The 21,482-nt window shown below is 40.6% G+C and overlaps 1 protein-coding gene across 3 annotated transcripts; it reads left to right on the top strand.

The window, feature by feature from the left end:
* Positions 1-4,404: 4,404 nt before the first annotated feature.
* bag5 (BCL2 associated athanogene 5) lies at positions 4,405-19,999 on the top strand. 3 transcript variants are annotated; one of them, XM_010794014.1, is made up of 3 exons: positions 4,405-4,478; positions 11,834-12,730; positions 13,883-19,999. In XM_010794014.1, the coding sequence occupies exons 2-3, from the start codon at positions 11,868-11,870 to the stop codon at positions 14,418-14,420; spliced, it is 1,401 nt and encodes a 466-aa protein (XP_010792316.1). In that variant the 5' UTR covers positions 4,405-4,478; positions 11,834-11,867; the 3' UTR covers positions 14,421-19,999. The 3 variants fall into 3 exon arrangements, with proteins under 3 accessions (XP_010792316.1, XP_010792315.1, XP_010792314.1); XM_010794013.1 differs by lacking the exon at positions 4,405-4,478 and adding an exon at positions 6,729-6,829; XM_010794012.1 differs by lacking the exon at positions 4,405-4,478 and adding an exon at positions 7,002-7,291.
* Positions 20,000-21,482: the final 1,483 nt, after the last annotated feature.

The following is a 21,482-nucleotide window of genomic DNA, read 5'->3' as shown; positions in this document are numbered from 1 at the left end:
TTAACTATATTCAAATACTTACTGTTGAGTAAACATTTTTGGTGTTTATATGTTATTCCTGGGCCCGTTATCCCTCTGGTGTCCCCCTGCAGGGTAATGGTAGGTTCCAGTGCTCAGCTGATGTAAGGGAAACCCCTGTGACGGTAATGTCCGATCTACTGCAGCCAGTGCTACTGTCAATGGATACCTTTACAAATGGCTACTTATTTTTCATTGAGCCACTCTTTCAAAATGCATTAACTATTACATCATCTAAACTCAACTACCTCCTAATTTGCACGTTTACAGCTAGGCCAATATTCTTAAAATCAAAATCAGAATAGGATTTATTGCCAAGTAGGTTTACACATACGAGGAATTTGCTTTTGTATGGTGCATATAAAGACAAAGAAAGTCTATTATAACAAATTCACAATTTTTACATATGAGACATACTATACTGTATTTAAAGTGGAGAGCTGTGCTGTTTAAAAAGAGGTAGTGTGGAGAAGAAATGTGCAACAAGATGTTATTTGCATGATGTGATGTACATTATTGTAATGCGTAATGTTTATCTGGGTCAGTGGGGGTCGTGGGCCTTGTTGATGAGGCCAGTAGAAGAGGGGAAGAAACTGTTGGTGAGAGGTTTTGGTCCTGATGGAGTGCAGCCACCTGCCAGAGGGGAGCGGGACAAAAAGTTTGATTCCAGGGTGGGAGGGGTCGGCCACAATCTTCCCTGTAGTGCAGCGTATCAGATGGTGATGGAGGAGGTGAGGATGGACTCGATGATGGTGGTGTAGAAGTTCACCAAAACCATCTCCACTGTCTGGAGACCATTGATCTCCAGATGGTCGATGTCCCACCTGTAGGCAGACTCGTCCCCACCAGTGATGAACGAGTCTGCCTATTTGTCTACCTGGTGATGAAAACGGTCATCTAATAAGCACACACACTGAACGCTTCATTTAATTCCTTGACTATCTTGAGAGAAGACTTATGCTAAGTATTTTTTTATTGTACCTCTTTAAAGGAAGCCAGCCATATTATAATTTGCCCCAGTTTCACAAGTAAACTAAAATGTTGGTAACCTGAAACTGTCTGGCTGATCCATGATATTTGTTACCAGAATTTTGGGGGGGGAAAGGGGGAGTGAGTCTGTGGAGTGGGTAATTTTTTCTTTGACCTTTCTCTCCATTCATCAACCCCATAAAGGAGGCATAATGTTTATGACCAGCAGCCACATGATCATGTCCCTCTCAAAAGGACTGAAAAACTTCAGTTTTCATATGCACAATATTTATAGCATAGTGTTGAGTGGAGCGTGGGGGTGAAGTGGGTCTTTGAAGGTGTTGTGGAGATTCAGCACTCACAACAGGAAAGAATGAAACAGAGAGGAATCAATAAAACACAGATATAGCCGATCAGTAATTATTATTTAGTTGTTGCAACAAACAAACAATAATGGGAAGTACATCACCTGCTGCCACAGCAGCCAATCACGGAAATTCCCCCCAACAGTAGCAATAATCATACAGCATATATAGCCACTGCAATGAACACACACAAATTTTCCCTAAGTATGTTTGACGAACACACATTTTATCATGCAGCATACCACACAAAACGTCACATGTTTTTCCCTCTGAATGCCACACTTGTATGTTTAAAAGTCATCATCTCATGACATCCTTAGTAGTAAACTAACAAAGGTTAACTGTTTTTATAACCTGAGGCCTTCTCTGAACTTCCTCCACCCTCGGTGTCAGCTCACTTAAAATGAATACATCTATTGATAATTCAGTCCTGTGTGTGACCCAACTCAGTAACACACATCATATACTGGAATACTATGTGATTTTAATGACACAAGAAATACGCTGTATTAAACATTCTGCTATAACACTCCCTCCTTTTATTAAGATCACATTATCAAAAAACTGTTATTACAAGTGACCTACTGAGTTCCGCCCTCGAAAGCCCAAAATGACTTTCTGAAAAATATGTATCAATGGGTAATCATTTCACTCAAGGCAGAAGTCACAGGTCACCTGTACTGTACCTACTCACAAATAGCCAAAAACGTTGGGTTACGTATTGTAACCCTTATATTAGCACAGGCGGAGCCCTCTACTGGACTCTATGGGTACTACCTTACCCTGCGAGCATTCTCCCACTGAGACTTCTATAGACGTAGCCGGCCTTGGGCGGGCCTACATGAATGCGCGCGCATCACAACGTATAAAAGGAGGCCTCGCCTCGTGACTATCATCCTACACCTCTATTCAGCAAGCGGAATAGGACAGACAGTGCCCTGAGTAGAGGGCTCCGCCTGTGCTAATATAACAAGGGTTACAATACGTAACCCAACGTTATATCTCTCACAGGCTCCGCCGTCTACTGGACTCTATGGGTACAGTGGGTGGAGCCCCGATGTATATGCGCACTGTCGTCCAACAACAACATTCCACCCTACTGCCCCTGACCGGCTTTTCTGGTCAGCAGCTGCTGCCCCACATTCTCCTTTAACCCGGTTGTGACCGTGGAAAAGTCTGGGCTGCGGCTGACAGAGCACACCCTGCCGCGCTTACCTCGCAGAAGGTGCGCTGAAAGAACAGTGCCGGGGACCCCCCCCCCGCCCATAGACGGATGGGGAGAGCCCCCTCGGCCCTGAATGGGCTTACTACATGCCTGCCTCCCTGAATCCCTAAGGATTGCAGGGAGAGCGCCAGTGCCCATGCCCCACACTCAGACACCGACCCCGTGCAGAGTGTGTGTGGACTAAAGTGTGGAGGGCTGCTCTTCTCCTGCCGAGCGCGCCCCTTGCCTATCCCGGGACCCTCAGAATGTTCTTCTGTCCAGCACCAGAATGTTCTTCTGTCCAGCACCTATCATCTTAAATATTGTTTTGAATCTTAAAACCACTTGTTGCGTACACAAAATTATGTTTTCTTTTTAGTAAATTAACACTTATAATGCATCATTCTGCGGCACTGTAAGTGCACAGCAACATCCGGCTCACGCTGCTGGCACAGAAGTGAACATAAGATGTGATAATATATATGATGTGATAATATACAGTATATGATGTGATGTGATAAATCAGGCACTGCTGAGACTTAAAGTAATACATTGCTCATACAGTTACTTTGCTCCAGTTACTTCTGCTGTGAGTAATGACCCATTAGTTTAACATTGTATAATGATCAGTGTTGGGCAAGTTACTTCCAAAATGCAATATATTACATATTACTTATTACTCTCTTTTGAAAGTAATAAGTTACACTACAATATTACTGTCTCTGAAATGTAATGAGTTACACTACTTTAGTTACTTTTTAGTTACTTTCACCAAAATAACCGCAAAAGAATGGCTAGGTATTTTAAATGCTAAAATGTAGTTATTGTACATCCAGTGAAGGGCAATGTGGTATAGCATAACAACTGTAGGTCCTTAAGGATACTAACAACTTGTATTACACGGCTTAGTTGAATACTCGATTCTGATTGTAAATTCTTAACATGTGACACGTTGTTAATACAGCAGTGCAGGCCACTGTCAAGGAATATAATGAAGATTTCTAAGGAGGATCAAGAAAGAGAAAGGAAAAGAGGTTAAAAGNGTGTGCGTCATATGAGAGGCCCCGCCTTACATTTTCCGCCACAGATTTGGGGAAATTGGTCCGTGCGCAAAGCATTGTGGGGATTTTAAGGACGCGAAGTCTACCCATGTGCAGCCTCGAAATTACCCCCAAACCAAGGACGCGGCCTCGGTGGAATTCCAAGTATGCTGGAGATTGGAACAGTCCTTCGGCGGCAATCGATGACGTAGCATCCTTGAAATATTGGCTTGGAAGCCAGTTTCCTCGAGATTGAGAAACGTCCACTGCTTCTATGGAATAGGAAGTCCAGGGTTGAAGCTCCGTTCGAAGCTTCAGTGTCAAACTGCCATCACTACTAGGCGGTATGACGGTATGACGGTATGACAAAAAGTGTCCATCGGTACAGGATTTTTCTACCTCAAGAAAATAATCAAATATAATGTATGGGATGGCTATTTCAAAGTATTTATAAATTGAATGTTCATACCGTTACAGTGATATAAGGCCATTTCGCCTACGCTTTAGACCAGTTATTTTCAGAGTATATACAATACATTTGTTGTCACCATCGTAAACTATTTAAATAATCTGGGTGGATAAAATCCCTTTTGGATTCTTATTAAGGAATCCTATTGCAACATCATTGCAAACCAAAATGTTTCCATTACTCTTGAACTACACATGTTAAGACAGGTAGGAGTGAGATCAGGGTGCTGCCCTGCAGGTGATTTAATTTGAATGAACTGACTGAGTCAACAGAGGTTTGGCACGCAGAGATACAAAGTGGTCACATGGTTTGAATAAATAGCAGACCAACACAGACAAGTTTATCATTTCAAACCAGACTGCAGGGTGACGAGCAGCAAGGCAGAAACCCTGATGCACTCAGACTGAAAACAGGTAGAAACAACTTCCCATAACAAAGATATCTTAACGTACATGTAAATGCAATTATTAAAATGTCTTACATACCAATTTGCAATATTTTTAAAGTTTTAGGATAACATGGAGTTCTTAAAGGCTCAATATGTTGATACTATCCTGAAGTAGTCTAGTTCTGGGATGTTATTAAGTAAATATACTCAAGTAGTACACATTTCAGGTATTTGTAGTATTATTTTCATTGTATGCTACTTTATACATCTACTTCACTACATGTATTGAAATACTTAGTTACTCTGTGTATTTAGATTTTAATACAAAATGTTTTATATTTTGTTAAGCAACTTTACTGTGAGTATGCCTATATATATACAACTTTTATTTTGTTGTACTTATAAACTGTGGTACAACTAATTGTACTTATAACAACTGCATCATTTAAATGTATTTACCTCTTACTTGTAATGGAGTATTTTTACATTATGATATCTTTATTACGAAACCATAGTTCTGAATGAATGTTAACATTGGCCCATACCAGCAACAGTATCATGGCAACACACACATGCTGCACAACAAGCCGTGGGGGACATACAACAATTCATGTAAGTCAGATATTCAACATGGCAGCCCTTAGAGATTGTTTATTTAACAAATTATGATGATTTACTGTACGAACCTTTGGTGTTGTGTCCTGCTTGGTTGCCAGTTTGGAGCTACATTGCCGTATTTTCAGTGCTGATATACTGCAAGGAGAGTGGAGTGTAAAAGGGCTGAAAATCCTCAATGCTGCTGCTGTTGTTTTGGACGCCATTTTTAACTAACCAACACTAAACAGCTGTCTTAAGAGGGATTTGTTTCCCTTACATAACAGAGTGTCCGGATATTTATATAAACCTACAGTATTTTGTTAGGGGAGTTCATATCGATGTCCTTCTGTGAGAACAACCCTCCGTCTGGTCACATGACTCCCACTACAGAAAATAGGGGCTTCAAACATTCACCGGCGCAGCCCCGGGCGGGGTTTCTCCCAAACCATTCTTGTTGGTTCGCAGTGGTAGAAGAAATATAAAACTACCAATATAATCTTAAAATCCTCCATTTAAAGTAATAGTCCTGAAATGAAATGTAACTTAAGTAGAAGTACAGTAGTGTCTTTTTCAACAGTATTATATTATGGACACGTAAAGAAGTTATACTTGGCATCAGAGACACTTACTCAAATCAAGTACACCTTTTTTCAAAAATAGTATTCCAAGTACAGTATTATGAGTAGGCCTAAATGTACTTAGTTAGACTACACTTAGTCACTATGCAGCCAGATGGCTCTTTAGTGGTTGTGTTATATAAGTTACCACCTGTCAAAGTATTTACCTTGTACCAAAACGTACTGAATATGCAGAATGGCCTATTGAATCATCACGTTAGAGTTGCAGCTGGCAAATGTGATGGTGGTATGGTATCATTTATTTTCTATACATCTAGGTACCTTAACTTTTATAATACTTTGTTAGAATCTATAATATTTATTTTATTTTAGATTACAAATATATCTATATATTTTATAATAACACATAAGGATTTCGTAAAACTAGAAATTCTACTTCAGTGGAGTCCCAGAAAGCTTTACTCTTAACTCTAATAAGGATTGTATTAGGATTATCTGTCATTTTTGGATGTCATATCATGGTTCAATGTTCAGCTTGATTTTACGTTTACAATACAGCATTTGAACAATGACATCTATCGCAGCACTCTCCATTTTCACACTTTTGTATTATTATTTTTATTATAATTAAAATTAATTAAAAACAGGCAATAAAACCAAATCTATCGTATGTAGCAGTAAAGTAAGGAATGCATATTCATGTAGCTATAAATGTAATAGATTTTTTTTTAAAAGGACAATATATGCCTCGGAATTCTAGTGGTGTAAAAGAATAAACAACAACAAATCTCAAAAAAGCCCCTTCCTTTAGTATCCCCGCCCTTGCCGCCACGCATCAAACGGCACGATCATTTCTACAATGGAGCGCACCTAATGTTGGACAACCAAAACTTACCTTGCGCTACAAAAATGTATAATAGAAACACGGGAAAATAAGACTTATTTTGTATTTATTCTACGTCAATGTGAATTTATTAACCATTACCTAAACACTGATTTCCATTTTTGAGTTATCAAGTGAATTAAACGTCCGTTTAATGGTTTTATTCCCCGTATATGAAGCAAAGAGAAACTCCGCGCTAGTTGGTGAGCCGGAAAGTAACTACTAGAAGGTAGCTAGGTAGGCTAATGTTTAGCTTTCATGCCGGGGAGGTGCGCACTTTTCCACAACGTTTCAGATGGCTGTACGCTGGCTATGCAGGTAAGGGTGAACCTATTAAAGTGACGAGGCGGTGTTTAATGTGTTAACACCACCAAATACAACTGGAGTTATTCGGTAAAGGTGGGGCTGAGTCAGGTGATCAACGGTAGCGAGGACAATGGGGTTCAGACAGTGAAAACAAGAAGGTTTATTTGACTCAAAACTGCTTTTAAAATCATCTTTATGTTTCAGTAAGATATCTATTTGTATCTGAAGTTGTTTTAAAGCGATAGTCGGTGTAGGATTACCCTCTGGTAGTCTGTGGGAGGGGCGACACACACACACCAGCCCGACTGCAGTCAGTCTTTAGGTGCTGAAGCTGACCGGAGCATCACGGACTCTCTCTCCCGTATTTCGGGGGGTAAATCTGGGGGCCACTTTGCTCCACACCCCGCCCTTCTGTGGCTGATGGAAACAGACATCCGTAGAAATGTGCGCGAATATGTTCGGCGTTTTGAAAAGGTGAGAAATAGATCTATCTGTGTGTGTGTGTGTGCAAAAGCCTGTGACAGGAGATGCTTCGATGTGTTTTCGTGCACGGTGTGTATTTTGCATATACCTTCGCAGCCAAATATTGGGATTTCATATGGCGACATAATGCGCAAAGCCGTGCAGGACCGGTGCATGCAGGCATGCAGGAGGGTGTGTTTTGGAAGGTTTCATAGCAAAAAGCATGTTGGGTGGTGGTCTCGATTGATTGCATGTTACCTCCAGCTCAATTAATAGTGTGTGTGACTCATGGGTGGGAAGATTCCTACTAGCAAACGTATTACTGTATCACATCAGCCTCCCTTTTTTTGCTTGTCTCTCTTGGATCAAATTAAGGCACGAGGTGTTTGCCAGGCGTGCAGTGGATTTCGCTGAGATTATCCTAATAAATACTCAGATTTGTGAACCAGCCCATCGCCCTCTTACATAAAAGTAATTTAGGGAATTCTTTAAACACAATGCTGTCTATTCCACTAAGTGTTGTTGATGCTGTGAATAATAAAACCTTCATATTGTGTGGGCTTTGTGTTGATATGTAACATGCACATCATGCTTTCAGACTGATGATGACTTCCCTCCCCTGAGCCATGTTCTGCTGCGAAAAACGACTAAATGTTATCGTGATCCTGCAGATATGGAAACTGCACTTTGATATAGGCATTTCTGGATTATTGGAAACCATTTCCTTCACTTTTACCTTTTCTTTGCCTGTTTTTAAAGCCTTTAGCTGGATTTATTGTTATGCTGGAGCTGGTTCTTTATCTCAGTAGACTTAAGGTTAGCATGCATGGATTACTGATCCAGGGGTCAAGGTTCAGGGCCTGTGTGAGAGCTGACTGTTATTCACATTGATGTTTTTAAAGTCAATTTAGAGTAGGAATGACTTGATTGTAGTTTTTGCTCCTACTAAAAGTATTTTAAAAGCTATCCTACAGGGCGACTGTGGCTGTGAGGGAGTGTGGTCGTCTTTCGACCAGAAGGTTGTGGGTTCGATCCCAGCCCATGCAGTCAACATGTCGATGTATCCTTGGGCAAGATACTTAACCCTGAGTTGCTCCCGATGGCATGGCCAACGGTGTGTGAATGTGTGTGAATGTTAGGTCCTAGAGTAAGGTCCACTGCTCTCTTTGAATGGGTGTGAATGGGTGAATGACATGTAGTATGTAAAGCGCTTTGAGGGGTCTTAAAGACTGGAGAAAGCGCTATATAAGTACAGTCCATTTACCATTTATCCTGCCCACCAAATCAAGCTGCACAGCATACAGAGGATAGAGTAAACAATTATTTAAAATAGAGTAACATTAATTTTTAAACCAGAAAAATCAGACAAAAAACAGAGAGAAATGAGACAGATCTACACTGGGTTGCAAAAACAACACAGATTAGATGCAAAATAACTACAGAGAGATGCAAAATAACTACAGAGAGATACAAAATACATGAGGCACAAAAGCTGACAAATGATTAAAAGACTACAACAACATGAACTCAACCAATACAAACAGACACAAAACCACAGAGAATAACCTGTATATACTGAAGCTTAATAAGAAAAATTAAGTTGGTGTCACACCAGAGGAATAACAGTCTTTACCTGGATATAAACATCCTTATAACTAAATATTGAATTGTTTAAAAATGTAGAAATAAACCCATTATTTTGTGTCAACAGCCTAAACGAGTAAAACTGTTAAAAATCAGACTAACATTTAGTTTTTATAAATGTTGTTGAATTGGGATTTGGGTATTTCCTTTGTCCTCGCACACTTCCTGCACGAGTGTGGAAACTAATCTGTTTTTCATATTTTGGGTGTTATTTAGTTTATTTCCTCCTCAGTATTTAAAGCCTGATGGACAGGATGGATTCTGTTCATGTGGATTAAAGATATTTCCCCATCATGTCAGCCAACCAGCCAGATAGAAATGAATATAAATGGTTGTCATGTGGGTGTTCCTCTTGTCGAGACGAAATGTAGGTTAACCTCATTCGTTTTCCTGCATGATTTGTAAGGGGTAAGAATTTCATATGAATTTATTATATGAGCATTTGTTCTTGTTTATCTGAAGCTGGTATGTCATGTGAGTTAAGTGAGAAAGGCAATGAAAGAGGTCAGGAAAAGTCCTTAGACTACTTCTCATTCATGTAGAGGGATACGTTTATGTTAGGGGACCTATCATGCAAAATGCACTATTTGATGTCTTTAATACATAAATATGTGTCCCCGGTCTGTCAGGGAACTCACGCAGCGTCAGAAAATAAAACCCACTTTCTTTTCCTCCATACCCAAATCTCTAAAAACGGGGCTACAACGGAGCTGAGTGAGATTTGCGTCCGATATGACGTCATATCGGAAATGTGGACCCACGGCCTTATCAGAAACGTTGCTATCAGAAACAATGCCCGACTGTTTTGGACGTAATATGGTCGGTGTTTACATTAGCATCGCTAACACTCAGAGCTAACCTGTACTAGAGAGCATGTTTGTGAAGAAGCAGGAAATGAAAAGGAACTCACCTTGTGGTATAACCGGCAAGAGAGAAAGCCTTTGAGCTCCATACTGTTTCAGAAATAATCCTTGATAATCCATGATATGGAGTTTCATCACGGCAGTATCTGCCGGTAGAATCTCCTGCATGAGCTCAGCCCCCTCCTTTTTTTTTTTTTTTTAAAGCTTTATACCCAAAATCAGCAAGTTTGAAACAGGAAGTGAAATAGAGGGATATGAGGCATGGCTAGAATGGGTGATCTGTTTGGTATTTTGAGCAAAACACTTCATAGACATGTTTTTTATATATCTGAGACCTATGCTATTGCCTAAAAATAGCATGATAGGGGACCCTTTAAAGGCTGTTTACGGCACTGTTTATTTTGGGGTCTTCTTGGTTTCAAAGATTTATTGGCCCTAACGAGGCAAATAAACCCTGTTCATGCATATTTAAGTAGAATCTCATCACAAAGTTTAGAAGCACACAATTATATTGAGCTTTTCAAGTAAATAGTAAAACAATAGTAAATCGCTTTTTATATCCGTTTAAACATTTCCTGGTTAAATAAAGTTATTATCTCAGTGTACACTCCTACCTCACTGCAGCAGGGTGAAATAGCTGGAGGTTTTTTAGCTGTTACTCTAACTTCTTTGATTTTGCAACTGTGGTTGTTGCTAGACTACATTTGTTCTTGGCAGATATCTATTTGGATATTAGCCTTTGGCAGATATATCAGCACAGTTTTAGGGGTAATTCTGAAAAGGCATTACCTGTAGTCCATCATTCAGAGAGCATTTAAAGTATATGTTTTAACTGTAATGCATCACATGCAGGTTAGTCATAATATATATGTAAAAAGATTAATCTTTACTGATATATTGGTATCGAAAATATACACAAACTAGCTTTAAAAATCAGTTACAGTTCCAGGAGCAAATGTCATTTTTCAGAATATGAAACTGCAACAAATTGAACATTTCAGGTTTAGTGAAGGGACATTTTCAGATAGATAAGGCTGGTTAACCTATCACGAAACTGGCAGCAAGTTGGAAAGTGACAGCTCAATAGTGAAGTATCGGGATTTCTCTCACATAAAATGGATCATTCTCATGTTTAATGACTCAGCCTCCAGGCATCTCTGACATGTTAGGGGTGACAGAACTGCCTGCAGAGTGGAGATACAACACTTTATCCGTGGCTTACTTTTCGTCCTATGATATATACATTTTCTTTGGTGCCAGAGTGGGCGGCGGTCTCTGGTGCAACACAACATCTATTGTGTTTAAATCAGAAGGTTATAAGTGTAATGCAGATATGCTTTTGTTCCCAATGGAGATGCAGAGAAAGATGTTCACCTTTGTTTCCAATGCAGAAATGCAACATTATTTACATATTTAGTAGAATGTAAGAACAGGGCTAAAATAGGGCTGCACAATATCAATATTACTTGCGTTAATTCAACCATGTATATTAAATTGTACTCGGTTCTGACTTTCTGCTGCTTTCACTTTACTGCTGAACTACAACAAATTGCTTGTATAATTATTTTTAAAGAATTCCCACATTCTTGTAGTGAACAAAATGATCATTGAATAGTTCTTTAGCACTGTCTCTTGTAAAGCACTTTAAATTGACTTGTTGAACTGCAATATAAATTAAACTTGCCTTTACCATTTGCAAGGCACGAATACAAAATGTATATATTGCAAATATTTACTGCAATGTCGCAGTTTCGAATGATGTGTAAAATGTGGAAGGAGATCACGATAAATGCTCATAGCATTTGCAATTGACCACATTGTTGTAATTTCCTCTGGAGTTGGTGGGTATTTGAATGTTTGGTTGAGGTCGCACAGTCTGTCTTCATGCCAGCTGCAGTGGCAGGGATCCAGACAATAGTTGGAGGTCTGGTTGTTCCAGTGTTGGCTGTGAATATCTGAAAAGGAAGTTTTGAAGTAATCCGCCCATTCTCTGCTGAGGCTCTGCTCTGAAGTGTTTCTCATTGTTCTGACTTTCCCTCCTCTGCAGCCTGTTTGGGAAGCCCTTTGATGGAGGGAAGAGGATGGACCATGGCGCCCAGCAGCATCAGCAGCATCACCCCATGGAGCAGCAGCAGCAGTCGTACCACCAGCAGCACCCGGCCATGATGCGGCTGTACGAGGTCCAGAAGGAGGTTCAGTCCCTGGGTTCGGCGGTCTGCACCTTCAGCGGCCTGCAGCACGACCGCGACTACAAGCGAATCGAGCGCGAGCTGACGCGCCTGCTGCTGGAGGTGGACAAGGTCGACACGGAGGGCAAACCAGAGCTGCAGGGGGCGCGGAAAAGAGCCGCACAGGAAGTGGAAGGCCTTCTGCGATACCTGGAGGAGAACGCCACGCACCCGTCCCGCATCGCCATAGAAGATCTGAGCAACGAGGCGCGGCAGCTGGTGGACGACCGCGTGGTGGCGCCTCAGCGCTCGGGAGGCGTGGCTGAAATAAACGACGAGCTGGTCGAGGCCCTGCAGGAGATGATCCTGAGGCTCACCCAGGTGAAGACGGAGGGGAGGGTGCCGCTCCGAAAGGCGCGATACCGGGCGCTGACTCGAATGTGCGCGGTGCAGGATGTGGTGGAGGGGCGCACCCAACAGCAGACCCTCTCCCTGCCGCTGTCCGGGGAGACCCACGAGGCGGTGAACCTCATCAACCAGGTGATGGTGAAGGTGAGCGTGGCGCGCAGTCAGCTGGTGGCTCTGCTGATGGGGCTGAGCGGCAGGGACAGCTGCGCTCACCTGTCCCGCATCCTGACGGAGATGCAGGTGGAGCTGGATGCTCTGGATGTTTCCGGGAACGCAGCGATCAGAAACTACAGGAAGCAGGTGGTGGAGGAGATCAACGGGCTGCTGAAACATCTGGACCTGGAGGGGGAGGGAGAGGACACCCGCAGGTAGGCTCCACTCAAAGGACGGATCAGGGCAATAACTAATACTAACTAACTTATAAGAAAATAACCACATACAATTGTTCTGCCTGCAGTCAGATAGACTTCCCAACAGTTTCCTAACTGACTAAAATGACCCGGAAGTATCTCAGTGGTATCCCTGATAACATTGGCTCAAATAATTGTAATGCTAAGGAAAGGAGCTTCAATGCTTTCTTTCTTAGCTGCATTAGCATAGTGTAAGTGCAATCTGCTTAGCTGCGTGTTTGTTTTCTCTTAAGTACTTATGAATTCTCCTTCACATCCTTACTTGACCTGATGGAAAAAGTACTGGGCAAACTATTTTTGACTATTTGACCGCTAGTCCAAGATGAAGTCTTCAAATACAAGTTTGATTTGATGTAAAACAGAGAAACACAGGACAACTATATATTTGAGATGCTGTCTCTTGTCAGTTTTGTATAAAAAAATTGTATTCAATTATCAAAATATTTTGCAGTTCTACTTCAAGTACCTTGTTTTGGTTGTAAAAACTGTCCAAAACCCTAATATATTTAAATTAATGTCATACAAGACTAAAAATAACATTTGAGAACCATTTTGGTGCTTCTGTTATCAACAACTTTCTCAGCAGAAAGTACAACTTGTACATTTTCTAACTTTAAATACATAAAGTTTACATTGTGCCGTGATGATGGGCTGATGTCTCCACACATGGAGCCTGGGTGGTGGACTGGAGGAGGGACTGATTTGAATTATTCTACACTGAAAGGTGTAAATTAGACTCGCAACACCAGACAAGCGCTGATGGTAATAAAACGCCTACCGACTACGTTATAATGCAGATACACAGACTGCAGCACTGATTCAAGAACCACTCCATTCCATTTTTGGACTCAATCATAGTAAAACCAAACGATAAATAAATGAGGTAATATACATTTAAATAAGTTGTGGTTTTTGCTGCAGAATGTCCTCAAAAGCACCCTTAACACTTAAGTTATTTAAAAGACATATGTTCTATAATATTCCTTAATATGTACCCTAAGGACCCCCTAAAAATACTTAGGTGTTCAAACCGTATTGAATCAGAAACTACAGTGAGTGATTGAAGGTCAGGAGTTTTCATTGCAGTGATTCAGTGTTTGCCTCTTTCAGATACGACCTGGGGCAGAACAACTCTATCCGTGAGATCGAGGCAGTGCGTGCTCACGTGTTCCACCTGCGAGAGGGCGTCCTGCGGCACTGCATGATGGGAGATGTGAGCTTCAGGCCCAAAGCAGAGCTGCAGAGCCTCCTCACTCACCTGGACCAGGTGGACACGGCCAAGAACCCGTGCATCCGAGAGGCCCGCCGCCGCGCCGTGGTGGAGGTCCAGGCCATCATCACCTTCCTGGACCTCCGCGAGGCTTTAGCGCGCCGCCAGCCGGGCACCGAGCACCCTGCGCACCGGGCCGTGTGGCTGGTGCTCGGCAGCCTCTCGGACCTCCAGGCTCAGGCGCTGGGCTTCGATGGCAAGCGCGTCGAAAAGAGCTACATGATGCTGGAGGAGCTGCTGACCAAACAGCTGCTGGCGCTGGACGCCGTGGACCCGCAGGGCGACGAGACCACCAAGATGGCGCGGAAACAGGCGGTGAAGTTCGCCCAAAACATTCTCAACTACCTGGACATGAAGACGGACGGGTGGGAGTATTGATAAAGGCGGAAACACCGGATGGGACTTCGCTACAGGAACGAAAGGATCTGTGTGTAAATAAAATTAAAAAAACGTATCATTCCACGGGCTGTAAATATTGACTCCAACCCCCAGAATGCATTGCAGCAGCGCTTTTCTTTCATCTCGTTGTGGTAATCGTGGCCGATCCAAGAAGAACACATTTTATGAAACGCACACTTCAGTGCTCTCTGAAGGTTTTCTTTTTAAAATCTCCCTGTACGTGTGTGTGAGGGTGTGTGTGCGAGTTACCGTCCGTCGTACTTGGTGTGTTTGTGTGTGTTAAAGCCTGCTGCCAAAGCTCTTGAATAATGCCTGTTCTAGTGGTTGTGTCCTCCAGACTGCACTCGATATTGATAAAGTGTGATAGATTGCTTCGCAGTAGCTTCCCGGTCTGGTCTGGTTTTTAATTTAAGTTGCTAATGGAGCATGTGTTAAATACAGTGACCTAATTGTGGCTCGTATCCTGATGGTTGGATGCCAATTTTAGGCATCAAAAGTATAGAAAATAGTCACATTTTGGAGCATTTTTTGTTAATTTCTTGCTGCAGTTTTGTTTTGAAATCAAATTTGGTCTTTTCAGAAAAGCAGAACTTCAAAGAAACTGAGATTTATTTGGGGTATTTTTGAGAAGCAGCATGTAAAGGCGTAGATGTGGAGCGGAGGTGTTTCCATACACTGGTATCGAAGCCAGGTAATCTGTGTTCAAACAGTTGGAAATCGTTTGCATTACGGTCACTCCCCACTGTGTGACCCTGTTGGTTTTACTTCTCCGTATTTATCACCCCAGCTGTCGTTGGCAAGCGGTCAAACGACACGCTGAGGTACAGATAAAGCTAGCAGATAAAAATCTGTCATCTTGTGTGAGAGGATGTTGGAAAAGTTTCCCCTCGCTGCTCGTGCCGTCTGTCTAGAAATGTTTGTTGTGACTTTGTGCGAGGCTATAAATGGATCAGGTTTTTTAGAAATTCAGAGACAGAAGAGGCAGGTTTTTTTTTTTGCTGCTGCTGCTGCTGCTGCTTTTTGTTTCTACCCACCACTGCTTTCTACTGAGTGACTGTGAGACGTCCCCCAGGGAGAGGGAGGGAAAGGAGGGAGAAAGGGTGAGGCGGTGATCTACTCTGGATTGACACATCAAGGCTGAATCTCACACAGCGGTCGGGACGAGAGAGTTGATGGTGATCGCAGTCGACACATCCTTCTAGAAACTTCTCGAGACAGGTGGGGGGGGGGGAGAAAGTCCCAAAAATCGTTGTGCCTTTATTTTCACCCTTCCCTGTGTACCGGTAGGTTTGTGTATAGAAAAAGCAGCCTTTGCTCATTTTGATATTTAACGCTAAAGCACCGAATGTGTTTGGAGAGCACCTCGGCTGTCATCACAACAAGAAATGTGCTCTACTTGTCAGAAAGTGTGGCCCTTAAGATTCAGTATTTGTTCCCCGATGATAAACGACTAAAAGGTGAAGTTGTTCTGGTCAATAATCTTCTGTAACACAGGATGACAACGCCTCTTCTGCAGCCCGTGAGTCACGGTGTGATTTCACACTGCAAGCAGCCACGGGCAGATCTCTGGCTCTGAAAGCTATTTGGCAACATGAGCCTGAATACAAGATGACAAAACCAAATCATTAGTTCATTTCTTTACAGCTTCCTGCTGACCTCTGAACATGTTGTTGTTGTTTCTGAGAAAGTATTTAGGAAGCCCTTTACTGCCAATGTGATGAAATATTAAACGATTCAGTCATTATAATGAGAAACTCTTCAAAAAAATGGACTTGGTATCACAAAATAATGACTTAATATACAAAAATAATGACTTAATAATTATATTCCATTAATGTAATACGTATACATCTAAAGTGGGCCATTCTGCATGATTGGTACTTTTACTTTTAGTACTTGAAGTAGACCTTGCGCTAAAGTGGAAGAGTTTTTTTTTAAAGTGGAAGAGGCTCTAATCAGATTTCTTCTTCAGTTTGCCAACTTGCTTATGAATTAAAAACCCCTCAGTACGGAAATGTCTGATTGCTGGCTGCTAGCAGTGTGAGCACAAAACATCAAATAAATCCCTGCAATAACTCGTAAAATAATTATAGCAACAAAGCTTAATGAAATCCCTGCTGCCTAGAAAGATAATCTGTGTCAAACTGCTTTTTATACAAAACAACCAGTGTCCATGTCCCAGTGAAGACCCACAGACCAGTTTTATGTGCATTGATCTGCATTTTGAAGCATTTCCTGGCACAAAGCCTGCCGCTCGGCCTCCTGGGTAATGAGCTGACTCATACGGGGGGAAATTAAATTAAACAAAGTTCATTAAACATCGTCAGCCGGATGCCGCCGCTGTAACAGATGCTTTCTCCGACCAAACCAACCCGGACACACCTTAAGTTCACATGCTCTTTTTTGTAAGCAGTATTATATATAAATAATGTACATTTAGTTACTGTATTTCTGTAAATTGTTTTTAAGCATTAATTTGAAGGATTTATCAAACGTTTTACACTGTATAAAGGATTTAGAATTTTTTTTTTTGTCTAGTCAGTGTCTCGATGCCCCTTCTTTCTTTTTTCTTTTTTACTCAGTGTTAGTGATGAGTGGGCGTTCTGGCAACCAATGCATATTCAGTGGTTGAAAAGTACAAATGTAGAAAGGAGGATGGCCGTGAGGTAAAGCACCATTTTATAAAGGTTTTGTGAGAAAAGGAAGCAAGAAGGCGTCAGAGAAAATCCCAAATATCACCACTACTCCTGTTATTTTCTTCAGTAAATATACAGACTGTAGTCTAGATTTACTAAACAATTGAACTTCTAAAGTGTTAGAAATTGGATTTGATATCAGTAATATGATGCATTTGTGTGGCTGTATGCAGAAAGGACTTTCAAATGTCAAGCGCTATTCATTCCATAGGTCATGTAAACACTTTAGTTTGAATACAGTCTGTTTTATTCGCAAAAATGCAGCATCTTTTGTACAAATCATTAATCGACACAGCCATTGACGGTTTTGGGATTTTCTTGGGATTGTTTGACGTTTGTTTGAAGATGAAAAATGTAAAATATTACCGGTTTCTCCTTCTAAAAACTCTTAAAAAAGATAGTCCTAAAACTGCTTATATAAAAAATACACAGTGTTTAACTACCTATTTATTTTTTGGAAAGGGAAAAAATATGTCAATTGTTACAAAAAGTCGCATTAATAGGGTCAATAAAACTGTGGGGATTATTATTACATTTAAAAATATCCTACAAAAGAAGTTACTTGTTCTTGACAGTCTTCTCCACCCAGATATCTTGTATATACACACACACACACACACACACACACACACACACACACACACCACGATGGGCCACTAAAAGCCGCTCGGGGCCGTGCAGACTGTCTAAACTTGGTGGCATGAGTCCATTAGTCGGAGGGTTTCAGAGATTCATCCCTGGAGGTTTTTCGAGGTGGCTTCTGACGTCAATCCCTTTACAGGACGATGCATGTACGCGCAGAGAATAAAGTGGGTGACTTACAGATTTAAATATTTAATTTGCCTGATCCTGGATTGAATGTAGTCATTAAGGAATGTTTTGTTCTCTGGATTTCAAAGTACCAAAGTTGTTTCAGAAACCTTTTAATGTTCCCGGGACAATATGGAGGATTATGGTGATGAAGGAGAAGCTGGAGAGTTGTACGTATCTGAAAAGCATTTTTGACAGAATTAGTGTTTAAAGAGCAACTTAACACCACCCAAAAATGATACGTTCTGTGTTTTAGAGTGCAAAAAACACTTTTGAGCTCGTTGTTAAGTTGCATTTTGAAGATCAGCAGCAAGTTGCACCAGTTGATTGTAAGTTTGAGTCTAAGGTAAACAAAAGGGTTAGGGTTACACAAAATGTTCATTTGCAGTCATTTAATCTGTCCTTTAGTGCAGGAAAGTGAACATAACCATTCCATATGATGGTACTTTATACTACACAACATAACAGAGGCCTATTGTGATTTTACTCCACTAAATGTATTTGAGCGCTAACTAAGTCAAATATGATCCATTCAAACAGATTAAACCGACCAACATATGCTAAATAGTTCAAATGAACTCCCCCTTCACCAACAGCAACATTAAAGTACAGTTTGCATATCAATGCGTTCATAATAATGATCCAATATTATAATATTAGTCGACACGCATGAATTGTGCATCATTTGCTGCTGCTATATGACCCTGATTCATAAAACATAAAGTCTTGCAGCTGAGTACAATCAGCCCTTTTTTTGCAAAAGGAGATCGACGTAATCATTTGTTCATTCTTTCTTATAATAACTTTATTTTTTCATTCCTTTTTTTCATGTATTTTTCCAGAAAGAACCTATTTTTAACAGAAATGTCATTTCATCCTGTCACTGGCTGCATCCCATGACAAATTGAGTTTGAGCAGACACCAATTTCTAAATGTGCTGCCAGCTCTTTGATGACACTAATACTTTCACTGTAACTGTATTTGTATCAGAGCTGATGTTTGTTCATTGGAGCACTGAGGCTCATTTGCATATAAAGTAGCCAATTATGCACCAAATGTATACATGTTACATTATTTAAATTGTGCTGGAGCTTGGCAGTGCAGTTGCTAATACTTCTGTACTTTTAATTGATATTCTGAATGCAAGACCTTTACCTGTAACAGAGTATTTCTACACTGTGATATTTTACTCAAGTAAAGGATTTGAATATTTCTTCCACCAGTGCTGTATACTTATGCAACAAATATGAATACTACTGCAACATTTATGTATTCTCTTTCAAAACCTCTCTTATATTTGTCAGGATTCCTCACACATCCGTTTGTTATTGACAAAATAGGCTAGCTGTTTCCACTCGTTTCCAGTCTTTGTGCTAAGCTAAGTTAGCCCGATGCTAATTTAACTTGAAAGTGATATCTTTGTAACTTTCAACAAAGAAAATTAAACAGAAAATGTTCCCCGAAAAATGTTAATCCATCCCATTTAATGATAATTTCATATGAAGCGTATTTGTGAAAACCTGTTTTTACTAACAATCTATTGGGATAATTCTTCTTAGATCAGACTTTTCAATTACTGGTGCAACATCCCGCTCGATCGTACCACACAGGTCAAAGGTCAATTGCTTGGTTATGGAAATATATGAAAATATGTGACCAATATGATGGGGAAAGGAGGATGTATGATGGTAGAAATCCACCAGGAGGTAGAAAATCTTGCTTATTAAGCTTAAGAAAAAATATTTATTTTATTTAAGCACACTTTTCATGTTCCTTAGTTACTGTCTGTTATAACTGCTCTGCCTTTCTTTCTGCAAAATGACAGGAATGTGTTCTGTGATGAAAAAAAGGGTATTATATTTCATTTATTTTTCCAAAATCTGTTCTCTTAAGTCGCCTTTAACTGCATTGATTGTGACAGGCTTTTGCTGTTTCTCCCTTTCGAGATATGCGCTTGTACAAAAAGCACACTGAGACTTTGTGTGAATGCTCCCTGGATGGTTGTGTTTGGAATTTGTACTCCCTCTGCAAAATAAAGACGGCGTGTCTTGATCAGTATTATGTTATGTGTTTCTTTCCCTGGCCGTTAAAATGCAGACTCATGGTCATTTTAAGGAAGCATACAGCAGGACAAAAGACATTTCATGCAACATAAAGTCACTCTCTGCTGGAGGTTGGGCATTCAACTTTTAGTTAATGCTCTCATTCAGAGTAAAAGGGGGAGGGGGGGGTTAGTGTCTCTCGATAAAGGGCACTTCATTTTATCTGTGACGCAGTGATTTTAGTCAGTGTAACCATGAAGCATCTACTCGAAGTGCTCTGAATGTTAGTTATGCGCTTTAAGCAAGGGCTTATGAAGATTTAGAGAGATTAGCATTTGTTTTGTAAGAGTCTATTGAAAAAATGTACATTTATTAGTGCAAAAATAAGCTTCCAGTAATTTTTTACTTTGATTAATATAAGAGGTTTTAATCAATACAATCAGTACAAGGAAAATTGCAGAATGTTAAAGGGACACTTTGGACGTTTTTAAATGTAATTGTATGAGGTATTTATTCATGGTCAGGGTATTACCTAGACTAGAGTAAAGGTCTGCACGTGCATGCCCCAATTTAGAAAAAAAGAGACCGGTGATAGAAGAAGATAGAAGTGAAGATATGCATACTTCTGTGGACTGTGGAAGTTTCAACATTATTTTAAAAACAACAATATTGGTTTAAGAGTATTTCGAAAATGTTCACCACTTCCCCTAATTTACAGATCTGAAGCTGTTATATCCACACTACAGGAGCAGTTGGTCTATCGCTGCTTTGATTGGTTCATTTGTTTGAGTTGTTGTGGAACTTCATGTTCTAAAGGATTTGGTTGGATGCACAACATAAACACATTAATTAAAGTAGGTAAGAATGGAGAAACCAGCTCGAGTTCCCTAGAACTTTAAAGTAAACAGTCGGAAAAAATCTGCCCCTTCCTTCAGACTTCCTCAGAGCCCCTCCTCCAACACACACGAACGCGCACATGACCAATGAGGGCACGGGATAAATTTGTGCACGAGATGGAAAGCTGAAAGGCAGGTAGGCCATCCAGTTATTTTAGCCGGTCCGGCTCAGATGATTGGTCGTGCTTTTTACAGCGCCACGGCTTCCACAGATGACATTTTTTAAATGTATTTATTGCCAAAGCATTTCTTGTATTCATTGCTATCGGGATGTTAAAGAGCAACTTGCAGGTTAGAGACACCTGTGAATAAATGTGTAGGAAAATGATGAATAAACTAGATTTTCAAAAAAATATACACTACAGCAGTGGTTCCCAACCTTTTTTCCCAAGAGCCCCCAGCTCAAATGACTCCTGTTGGAAGTTGCGCCGAAACATTTCTATTAAAGAAAGAATTATACATTGCTGTCTTTTTATGCCTTTAATAGCTTCTAACTTGAATTTTTATTCAAATTAATTAATCAATTATTTTTTATATTTTATTGTAATGTAGAGAAAAGGCTTTTAGTGACAATCATGTATTGCGTTACAATTATAT

The sequence above is a fragment of the Notothenia coriiceps genome, unplaced genomic scaffold (genome assembly GCF_000735185.1).
Source record: "Notothenia coriiceps isolate Sejong01 unplaced genomic scaffold, NC01 NC01_scaffold00037244, whole genome shotgun sequence".
Lineage (NCBI taxonomy): Eukaryota > Metazoa > Chordata > Actinopteri > Perciformes > Nototheniidae > Notothenia > Notothenia coriiceps.
Note: the sequence above shows the minus strand (reverse complement) of the source record. Positions and strands in the feature narration are given on the sequence as shown.